Consider the following 12,045-nt stretch of genomic DNA (forward strand, 5'->3'; position numbering starts at 1 on the left):
GCTCTGGTGGACAAGTTGTGACCTGCACATTCACCACGCTATGAGATAATAACACAACGTTACCAGACAGAGTTGTTTTAGAGGGAAATACAGAGACTGCTTGATGAAAAACTGTCCCTGAAGGCAACGCGCATCAGTGGTTTTGCATGAATTTACCTCTGTCTGGTAACGTTGTGTTATTATCTCGTGGTGAATGTGCAGGTCACAACTTGTCCACCAGAGTGTTTTGGGGTTTTTGGATTGTGTATTTGATGAGTTTGATGAGGAAACTAAGAAATTCCATGAGCCTTCGTAGCGTGATCACCTAGTGGTCAGGAGAGGAACTGCGGCTGCTGCTAGTTTTTCTGACTTTACAGTGACTATACAATACATCTATAAAAAGACAAACTCTCCATCAGTCCCTAGTGTAAAGCAAACACACACACACACACACTTTGAAAGCCTCTCATTACACTTTGGCTCCTTCACACTACAGCCCATTGAACCATTGACTTCCCCTGTGAGTCGTCCCCTCTGCTCAGGCTTCTGTAAATAAACCGTCTCTACAGGAGGACCGGTCGGTGCCAGAGCTGCTTTTAGCTCACAGCCAGAACCAGTTTAATGGACCAGACCGGCTCTGTTTAAACAGCAAAACAAAGGAGCTGCAACGTCAGCACTGTCTTCACAATAATCACACTGCAAAAAAAACACAACATCTTTCCAAGAATATCTGTCTCATTTCTTGTCAAAAATAAACTCTTTCCACTTAAAATAAGACTCATCACCTAAAAATGAGCTTGTTTTTAGATCATTTTCTTATAATAAGAAAGAAAAACTTGCTCCACTATCAGATTCTTCTACTTATTTTTTTATGTAATGAGTCTTATTTTAAGTATGGTGAGATTTGTTTTGGCTAGAAATGACATTTTGACTAAAAAATAAGACAATTATTCTCTGTAAGATTTTGAGTTTTTTGCAGTGCAGGTCTGAGAAACCGCATTCAATCGATCTGAGTTACACTGCAAAAAATCTTTCCAAGGATATTTGTCTTATTTCTTGACAAAATGTCTAATTTCTAGTCAAAACTAATCTCTTTCCATTTAAAATGAGACTCATTGCCTAAAAATTTACTTGTTTTTAGATCATTTTCACTTGTTTCAAACAAATTTTTACTTAAAATAAGTAAAATAAGAAGGCTACTTTACATGTTCTGAGTCTTATTTTAAGTATGTTTTGACTGGAAATGACATTTTGACTCAAAATAAGACAAATATTCTTGGTAAGATTTTGAGTTTTTACAGTGCAGGTCTGAGAAACCGCATTCAATCGGTCCGAGTTAAAAAAAACTAAATAAATAAATATATAATGTTGCACTTGTGCCGAGCTGTCAGTCATTTATCAGTGGAGCCGGAGCTCCGGCACAAAGACAGAGGTCACGTCTTGTGTTTGCTTTGCGGGGTGTTGGGCGACCGGGGGGAGTGTAGCAGCACAGAGGGATCTTATCTCCGGGCAGCTCCTTTAAAAAGCCGAGAGCCGCCCAGAGCGCCGCAGAAATGAAATGAAATGAAATGAGAGGGGAGGAAAAGATACTGTGTGAGGTGAATTAAGAGTCAAAAACGGTGCTCATTACTCAGTCAGACCTGGAGCCACAGGTACGAACCCACATAATGATATGATTCAGTGTGACTTCCACTTCCTGAGGATGTCATTATCTCTGATGTTCATCCACGATAAAGCCACAGAAACCCACTAGGAGACCAGAGCAGAGGGAGAGAAGGTTTTTTTCCTCAGTATTTGACGACAGATATCACATAGTTAGCTCTAGATCTGTAGCTGTACGCTGCAAACTGATGCTGCTAACGGCTAATTTCACTCAACAAACTAGTCTGAGACAATCTGAAACCACAACGAGGAGATTTAAATCAACAGCAGCAGTCGAGTCCAGAGAGACAGGAAGTCACCGTAGCTTTAATTACATGTAGGCAGGTGATTAGTCACATTAAAAGTCTGATTTCCATGAGGTGGACGGTTTAAATGAACTCACCTGTTTGGTTTTAAATCAGAGTTTGTTGAGTTTCATTGATTCAACTAAAACCAACAGAGTCGAGTTGTGTTCAAATTCCTGCATGTGTCTGGATTTAATCCTCATTGTTTTTTTCTCTGGTTTAACTCAGTCTGTTCTCTCCTGGAAGATTTCTTTTGAAAAAGGGGGCGGCGACCAAACACTTTACAATAAGGGTCCCTTAATTAACATTAATTAGTACATTATTAAGCATTAATATATAAACTAATGTGTTCATTAATGCTGAGTAATGCATAACTGATTACATTATTCAACTTTTATTATTAGGCTACATTAAAGCAGAAGTAAGCGATCCGGTCGTTTCGGCTAATGCTGCGTTCCAGGCAGGCTTTTGAAACCGTAAATTACAGCTTCAAGTCACAACTTACGACTTTGTAGCGTTCCAGGCAACACACTCGTGTTTCTCCGACCTGTTTTACCGGTGAAAGTCACTATAACGGCCACTCGTAACTTCTGACCCGTGAACTCGTACCAGATCGAACTGGTACGACTTCACAGGTCGGAAAAACACGAGTTACGGGCTGCCCTGAACGCACCATAACGTCTGGTCAGCCGACAGAGTTAGCAGCCCCCGCCCTCGTCATGGATCTATTGGTCCTCGTCCCTACGTCACCACATTCACGGCGTTCCTTGGCTGCACACACAGCCCTGCATGCCGTTCTCTCTCCTCATTGGATAAAAACTGTAGGATACGATAAATGTTTTCTCCTCGGCTCAGAGCAGAGCAGAGTGACTGAGAGACCCGTGTTTCAGTCCAAACACTCTATGTAAGTGATTGCTGTCGGAAAATAGAACTATTTAAGACTTATATTAACACAAAAATATTGCTTACTTCTGCTTCAATTAATGTGTTTCCTAATACATAATAATGATTGTTAATATATCTATAAACAGTTAATTAATGCTTAATAATGCACAAACTAATGTTAATTAAGGGACCCTTATTGTAAAGTGTTACCTTTTATTTTATTTTATTTTATATTATTTCCATTTCTTCTTTTCCATGCATCTGTTTCCAATAGAGATGAGTTCTGAGCTCTGATGTTGTAGGAAGGTTGTTTAACAGACAGAAGATGATAATAATGATGATGGAGGTCGACCACAGTAACAGTAACGCTGCTTCATCATCAACGCTCTCATTTCATTCATGGTTAAAAAAATAAATAAAATCAAACAGAGTCACTGTTAAATATTTAAATCTGCGTCGTTAATCCAGATTAATGAAGGTGAAGCAGCTTCACATCAGATTTCACAGACTTGAAGCAACGAGACACATCAGCTTTACTTTAATTAAAACTAATGTACCAGACTCACTTTACCTATATGCTTCAGTTTTATTTCAGATTCTGTAATCATCATCAGATAAACCTGCAGCTACAGTTTCTTCTCTCTCTCCACTCACCTATTAGAAAAACTCACTCAAACTTTAACTGACCCACAAACTTAATGAGCTTAAGTCTCTGTGAAGCAGGTGAAGCCGAGCCGAGCTGCCGCTGCTGGATATAAACTTCAGACTGAGAATTAAAACTCATCAACATCATCATCAGCTGTCAGACTGTGACGGCTAATTAAGGACCGGGTTAAAGAATAAATACAGAAATCTGAGTTTCCAAGAATAAAAATAGAAATTGAAGAAAAATGTCATAATATTTAATTTAGGCCCAGAATAATGTCACATGAGAAGAAAGTTTGAATATAAGAGAGTTAGAAGCAATTATAAAACAGGTGAAAGGACATGTATGATATATATATCTATACACTAAAATAACACGTGACTTAAAAATTACAACTTTATTTTCTCACAATGTGGTTTTTCTCATAAAATTACAACATTATAGCGTTGTGGACTTGTTGGATTGTGTATTTGATGAGTTTGATGAGGGACAGAGGAAAATACTGCGGGCAATGCAGAGCTCACGTCTCTGCCCTGCCGATCTAAAAACAGCTTGCAACGACAATTAAAGGGATAGTTCAACATTTTAGCAAATTGGCCCATTGCCATAATCCCTATAGTCATAGCAGTAGGTTTGTTAGCTTTAATTGTCGGTGCAAGCTGTTTTTAGAACGGCGGAGCAGAGCCGTGAGCTGCTCAGAGCTACGCTACGGAGGCTCATGGGATTTCTTGGTTTCCCTCATCAAACTCATCAAATACACAATCCAACAACTCCACAACGCTCTGGTGGACAAGTTGTGACCTGCACATTCACCACGCTATGAGATAATAACACAACGTTACCAGACAGAGTTGTTTTAGAGGGAAATTCATTCATGCAAAACCGCTGATGTGCGTTGCCTTCAGGGACAGTTTTTCATCAAGCAGTCTCTGCATTTACCTTCTCCTACTCCTAAAACTATAGTGATTATGGCAATGGGCCAATTTGCCAAAATGTTGAAATATCCCTTAGTATTATATATATAATTTGAGTTTTTGTGAAGCTTTTTGTCCCTCTGGTGCTGCTGCTGTGTCAAACTGTTGGTTTCTCTTTATAATAAAATCAAATCTTCACCTCAGACTGTAAAGATTCAGGAGATAGTAGTAAAGATTATAAATTAGAGTTAAAAATGAGTTAAACTGAACTAAATTGTTCTTGGTCCAGTTACAGAGAGGTGAGGAAACAGTCCTGACACCTGTGGAGTCCCACCTGGCTTCGTCATTGGTCCTCTACTGTTTCGCTCTAATCTACAGTAGACTTATAGTTTAGCATCAGTCTTTAGCCTGGTCCGTCCCTTTATTTAACACTTCGATTTGTGTGTTGTGTGTTTTTGCAGCTGATAAGGTTGTCGTCACTCTGTGTGTGTCTGTGTGTGTGTTTTCTTAAGCTGCAGCGAGCTGAGCCCTCGGGGCCACCGTACTAATCTGCTTGTTATTGTTATTTATCTCTTCACTGCTGAAGCGACACAACGTTATAAAATGCCGACGACATCAGACATCAGACACGATGTCGCTGCAGAACTCAGAGTCGACTCTAATTCTTTTTCTTTTTTTTTACCCGGTAACTGATGAGTCACAGCTTTTTTTGTCTCAGACTCATTAATCCACTTCCTGTGACACCTGCATGTGAACCTGTATCACCTGTATCACCTGCAATGACACGAACCAGGCGCTCGATAAATACATTTTGGGTTTAATTAAAGTTTCATTAAGTTATGTTAATGACGACGGATCGAGGGAAAAAAACATGACTCTGCTTGTGTCTCCTTCCTTCCTTCCTTCCTTCCTTCCTTCCTTCCTTCCTTCCTTCCTTCCTTCCCTTCGTCCTTACTTCTTCCTTCCTTTTTGACCCAATCTGTTCCTTCTCTCCTTCTATCTTTCCTTCCCTTTCCCCTTCCTTCTTTCCTCCTGTCCTTCTTTCCTCCTGTCCTTCCTTCCTTCCTGTCATTCCTTCCTTCCTTCCTTCCTTCCTTCCTTCCTTCCTTCCTTCCTTCCTTCCTTCCTTCCTTCCTTCCTTCCTTCGTCCTTACTCCTTCTTCCTTCCTTTTTGACCCAATCTGTTCCTTCTCTCCTTCTATCTTTCCTTCCCTTTCCCCTTCCTTCTTTCCTTCCTTCCTTCCTTCCTTCCTTCCTTCCTTCCTTCCTTCCTTCCTTCCTTCGTCCTTACTCCTTCTTCCTTCCTTTTTGACCCAATTGACCCAATCTGTTCCTTCTCTCCATCTATCTTTCCTTCCTTTTCTCCTTCCTTCTTTCCTCCCGTCTTTCCTTCCTTCCTTCCTTCCTTCCTTCCTTCCTTCCTTCCTTCCTTCCTTCCTTCCTTCCTTCCTTCGTCCTTACTCCTTCTTCCTTCCTTTTTGACCCAATCTGTTCCTTCTCTCCTTCTATCTTTCCTTCCTTTTCCCCTTCCTTCTTTCCTCCCGTCTTTTCCTTCCTTCCTTCCTTCCTTCCTTCCTTCCTTCCTTCCTTCCTTCCTTCCTTCTTTTCCTTCGTCCTTACTCCTTCTTCCTTCCTTTTTGACCCAATTGACCCAATCTGTTCCTTCTCTCCTTATATCTTTCCTTCCTTTTCTCCTTCCTTCTTTCCTCCCGTCTTTTCCTTCCTTCCTTCCTTCCTTCCTTCCTTCCTTCCTTCCTTCCTTCCTTCCTTCCTTCCTTTCTTCCTTCCTTCGTCCTTACTCCTTCTTCCTTCCTTTTTGACCCAATTGACCCAATCTGTTCCTTCTCTCCATCTATCTTTCCTTCCTTTTCTCCTTCCTTCTTTCCTCCCGTCTTTCCTTCCTTTTCTCCTTCCTTCTTTCCTCCCGTCTTTCCTTCCTTCCTTCCTTCCTTCCTTCCTTCCTTCCTTCCTTCCTTCGTCCTTACTCCTTCTTCCTTCCTTTTTGACCCAATCTGTTCCTTCTCTCCTTCTATCTTTCCTTCCCTTTCCCCTTCCTTCTTTCCTCCTGTCCTTCCTTCCTTCCTTCCTTCCTTCCTTCCTTCCTTCCTTCCTTCCTTCCTTCCTTCCTTCCCTTCGTCCTTACTTCTTCCTTCCTTTTTGACCCAATCTGTTCCTTCTCTCCTTCTATCTTTCCTTCCCTTTCCCCTTCCTTCTTTCCTCCTGTCCTTCTTTCCTCCTGTCATTCCTTCCTTCCTTCCTTCCTTCCTTCCTTCTTTTCCTTCGTCCTACTCCTTCTTCCTTCCTTTTTGACCCAATTGACCCAATCTGTTCCTTCTCTCCTTCTATCTTTCCTTCCTTTTCTCCTTCCTTCTTTCCTCCCGTCTTTCCTTCCTTCCTTCCTTCCTTCCTTCCTTCCTTCCTTCCTTCCTTCCTTCCTTCCTTCCTTCCTTCGTCCTTACTCCTTCTTCCTTCCTTTTTGACCCAATTGACCCAATCTGTTCCTTCTCTCCTTCTATCTTTCCTTCCTTTTCTCCTTCCTTCTTTCCTCCCGTCTTTTCCTTCCTTCCTTCCTTCCTTCCTTCCTTCCTTCCTTCCTTCCTTCCTTCCTTCCTTCGTCCTTACTCCTTCTTCCTTCCTTTTTGACCCAATTGACCCAATCTGTTCCTTCTCTCCTTCTATCTTTCCTTCCTTTTCCCCTTCCTTCTTTCCTCCTGTCATTCCTTCCTTCCTTCCTTCCTTCCTTCCTTCCTTCCTTCCTTCCTTCCTTCCTTCCTTCCTTCTTTTCCTTCGTCCTTACTCCTTCTTCCTTCCTTTTTGACCCAATCTGTTCCTTCTCTCCTTCTATCTTTCCTTCCCTTTCCCCTTCCTTCTTTCCTCCTGTCCTTCCTTCCTTCCTTCCTTCCTTCCCTTCGTCCTTACTTCTTCCTTCCTTTTTGACCCAATCTGTTCCTTCTCTCCTTCTATCTTTCCTTCCTTTTCTCCTTCCTTCTTTCCTCCTGTCCTTCCTTCCTTCTTTCCTTCCGTCCTTCCTTCCTTCCTTGACCCAGGAGGACAACAGGAGGTTTAATTAAAATGAACCTGTATCACCTGTATCACCTGCGATGACACGAACCAGACGCTCGATAAATACATTTTGGGGTTTAATTAAAGTTTCATTAAATTATGTTAATGACGACGAATCGAGGGAAAAAACCGTGACTCTGCTTCTGCTTGTGTCGCTGTCTGAGCTCGGCCTCGGTCAAACTCAAACAGCCGGCGACAAGCGACATCGACATCCAGGTGGAAACCAATTAGCGGCCGCATCACAGAGACGAGATTAGAGGAGGTGAACAGAGTCGCAGTGTGTGTGTGTGTGTGTGTGTGTGTGTGTGTGTGTGCGTGTGTGCGTGTGTGTGATACGAGTCGCCGTCAGCCGACAGCTCTGGGATCAGCGGCGGGAACAGACCGGGTCACGACTCCTCCTCCTCCTCCTCCTCCTCCTCCTCCTCCTCCTCCTCTGAGCCGACACTGACACCGTTACAGGCCGATTCTCTGTTTTACTGACTCAACCTGAAGGCAACACCTCGCCGTCTGTCAGGCTGTTCACCGCTTCATCAGCTCCTCAGCTCACTCACACACACACCTTCCTCCATCCTTCCTTCTTTCCTTCCTTCCTTTCTCCTCTCCTTCTTTCCACAATTCTTTTTCCCTTCCTTCTTTCTTTCCTTCCTTCCTTCCTTCCTTCCTTCCTTCCTTCCTTCCTTCCTTCCTTCCTTCCTTCTTTCCTTCCTCTTTTGATCCAATTGACCTGATCTGTTTCCTCCCTCCATCTTTCTTTCCTTCCCTTTTCCCTTCCTTCTTTTGTCCCTTCTTTCCCTTCTTCCTTCCTTGAACGAATCTGTTCCCTCCCTCCCTCCATCTTTCTTTCCTTCCTTTTCCCTTCCTTCCTTCCTTCCTTCCTTCCTTCCTTCCTTCCTTCCTTCCTTCGTCCTTACTTCTTCCTTCCTTTTTGACCCAATTGACCCAATCTGTTCCTTCTCTCCTTCTATCTTTCCTTCCTTTTCCCCTTCCTTCTTTCCTCTCGTCTTTCCCTTCGTCCTTCCTTCCTTCCTTCCTTCGTCCTTACTCCTTCTTTCTTCCTCTTTTGATCCAATTGACCTCATCTGTTTCCTCCCTCCATCTTTCTTTCCTTCCCTTTTCCCTTCCTTCCTTCCTTCCTCCCTTCCCTTCGCCCTTACTTCTTCCTTCCTCTTTTGATCCAATTGACCCAATCTGTTCCTTCTCTCCTTCTATCTTTCCTTCCTTTTCCCCTTCCTTCTTTCCTCCCGTCTTTCCCTTTGTCCTTCATTCTTTCCTTCCTTCCTTCTTTCTTCTCTTCCTTCGTCCTTACTCCTTCTTCCTTCTTTTTTGACCCAATTGACCCAATCTGTTCCTTCTCTCCTTCTATCTTTCCTTCCCTTTCTCCTTCCTTCTTTCCTTCTTTCCTCCTGTCCTTCCTTCCTTCCTTCGTCCTTACTCCTTACTCCTTCTTCCTTCCTTTTTGACCCAGTCTGTTCCTTCTCTCCTTCTATCTTTCCTTCCTTCCTTCCTTCCTTCCTTCCTTCCTTCCTTCCTTCCCTTTGTCCTTCCTTCCTTCCTTCCTTGACCCAGGAGGACAACAGGAGGGTTAATTAAAATCATCAGTCACATCCTTAGTCACCTTATTAACAGTTAAAATCCTGTAATAAATGCTTCATAACAGAGATTAATATTGATTCAGACAGATGTACTAGCATGTTAATTAATGCTCAGGGTTTGTTTTATACATTATTCCAGATGTTTATGCTTCACACAGCTGGAGAGTGGATTAATAAACATTTATAACATTGATCTCAGTCTGTTATTAAACATGTATTATCCTATAGACTCCCGATGATGTCAGAGTGAAACAAACAAACACCTGATCCAGGATTTTGACGCAGATTTAATATTTAATCCTGGTTTTAGTTCCGCGGCTTTTAAGAATAAGAGCTGGGCTTCCTCTCAAAAAAAAAAAAATAGGCAAAAAAACAGACTGATGATGAATAAAGAAACCAACAGCAGCAGCAGCAACCAGATCAGAGACCACAGGCCTCATCATGGTTCACACCCACAGAAGAAACACACACACACACACATACAAACACACACGCACACTGGACTGCAGCAGCAGAACATGTAGGCATAAAGTATCAGCTTCAGAGTACTACAGGTAAAAAGTACTGATAGATAGATAGATAGATAGATAGATAGATAGATAGATAGATAGATAGATAGATAAAGTTAAGTATAGTTTATTTGTCCCAACTTGGGCAATTTGGTTGCAGTCTATGTGTGTAAAAGACATAAAAACAATACATTCCAATACACATACTCAATATATATCTAAAAACAATAATGCAAGAAAAGGCAATTTCAGGTGAAGATAGATAGATAGATAGATAGATAGATAGATAGATAGATAGATAGATAGATAGATAGATAGATAGATAGATAGATAGATATTTTAATGCGAAGAGAAATTCAGATCTATCGGAAACACGCACCTTTAACCGCATCACACAGAGGAGGGGTGAGGGAAGGAGGAGAGGAGGAGAGGAGAGGGGGGGTCAAGGGTAAGAGAGGAGAGGTGAGGGTGGGATGGGGTGGGGTAATGGGGTAAAGGGTGGGGGTGAGATGGGGAGTGAGGGGAGGTGGGGTGGGGTAGTTACTGTAATAACCCCATGCACCGGAGTCTATTAATGAGAGAGTGCATGGACCATATAGACCATGTGTGTGTGTGTGTGTGTGTGTGTGTGTGTGTGTGTGTGTGTGTGTGTGTGTGTGTGTGTGTGTGCGTGTGCGTGTGCGTGTGTGTGTGTCATATGTCACTCACTACACTTACCCAACACGAACGCCACAGTGATGATATTGATCAGGATCATCTCGCGCCCTGCAGCCGCTGTAATCCCACAGGTCATCAATACAGTCCGGTTCACCCCGGTCTCTCTCTCTCTCTCTTTCCCTCTCACTCTCTCACTCACTCTCTCACACACACACACTTACACACACACTCTCTCACTCTCACTCTTTCTCTCTCGGTGAAACTGCCGCGCGGACGACATGGTGGAGCGAGTAAAAAAACCACCAGAACCAGAACCACCGACACTTCCCCCCTCCTCTTCCCCTCAGAACAGCGCGGATTCTCCGGTACAAGTGTTGACAGAGTCCGTTAAGCTCCTCCGCATCTTCATCATCATCATCATCTTCATCATCGTTTCCCGGTAAAGCAGCGGCGGCAGCAGCAGAATCCGGTCCATGAACACTTTTTCCCGCGGTTCTCCTCCTTCTCCTTCTCCTTCTCCTTTTTCCTTCAGCCGAACATCCAGCCCCCCCTAAAAATCACCACCTCCTCCTCTTCCTCCTATTCCTCCTCTTCCTCTTCCTCCCTTCTTCCTCACACCGTCACCGTCCTCCTCTCCCGCTGTTAGTACTCCAACTTTCCCCGGTGGTCTCCCGGTGCTCAGACGGAGAGACGCCGACAGACAGAGAAACAGCTGCTGCTCCACTCAGTTACGATTAACAGCTACTAATAGTAGTAATAGTAATAATAATAATAATATCAAAAGGCTATTGTTATTATTATTATTATTATAAGGATTATAGCCTAATAATGCTCTGAGGTGCGCGTGCAGCTCGTTAGAACAGCCTTGATGATGCGTAATGGCACGCCGCGCGCGTCTCCCGGTAACACAGCGGCAGCTCTTATTAATCCACTCCGGCTGCTGCTGCTGCTGCTGCTGCCTCGCGCGTCCGCTCGTGTCTCCTTCTTCGGAAAAAGCAAAGCGCGTGCGACCACTGAGGAAAACCTAGAAACCGCCCCCCCTCCTCCCCCCTCTCTCCTCTCCTCTCCTCCCCCTAACACACACACACACATAAACACACACTCTCTCTCTCTCTCTCTCTCTCTCTCTCTCTCTCTCTCTCTCTCTCTCTCTCTCACCAGGTGTCTAACAAGTGCCGTGCGTGCGCGCGCTCACACACATACGCACGCACGCGCTCTGCATGATGACCCGGGGTGATGCAGCTACATCACGACGAACGACCCTGATTCATTAAACGGCTTTAAACGTTCCCACGCTGCGATAGGACAGAATACACAGGCATCTATTATAGGCTATACTGTTATGGAAAAAATAAAGAGACCACTTTAAAATGATCAGTTTCTCTGGTTTTAGTATTTATAGGAATGTGTTTGAGTGAAATGAACAATTTTGTTTTATTCTGTAAACTACTGACAACATTTCTTCCAAATTTGAAAAAAATATAGGCCTACATTGTCATCGAGAGCATTTATTTGCAGAAAATGACAACCGGTCAAAATGATTTTTTTTTAAAGGTCCAGTGTTAGACCTTGCAAAGAAAACATGTTCATAGTCATTTTTAAGAAACACAACACTGATGTTTTTAATTTAGAAAGATTTCAGAAATCAACGGTGGTGGAATCATCTCAATTTTTACTGTAGGCTTAATCTAAAATCTAATCTAAACAGTGGTTTAATCTTCATTAAATATGATTTGGCTCAGGTGATCAGATGATCAGTGCCTGCTTCAGTATAAGATGTCCTTGTGTTGAAATTCAATAGACACTGGAATCGAAAGGCTGCCACATGTAGAGAAACTGATTTATAAAGAACAA

The 12,045-nt window shown here is 42.9% G+C and overlaps 1 protein-coding gene across 1 annotated transcript in view; it reads right to left on the bottom strand.

Moving 5' to 3' along the window:
* Positions 1 to 10,291, bottom strand: part of gfra2b (GDNF family receptor alpha 2b) — a gene marked incomplete at both ends in the record, with an annotated part of 142,685 nt that extends 132,394 nt beyond the window's left edge. The window contains one exon of the mRNA XM_083983968.1: positions 10,252 to 10,291. Coding sequence (XP_083840094.1) covers positions 10,252 to 10,291 — 40 coding nt within the window. The remainder of the gene's footprint in view (positions 1 to 10,251) is intronic.
* Positions 10,292 to 12,045: the final 1,754 nt, after the last annotated feature.

The sequence above is a fragment of the Trachurus trachurus genome (genome assembly GCF_905171665.1).
Source record: "Trachurus trachurus genome assembly, chromosome: 12".
NCBI lineage: Eukaryota > Metazoa > Chordata > Actinopteri > Carangiformes > Carangidae > Trachurus > Trachurus trachurus.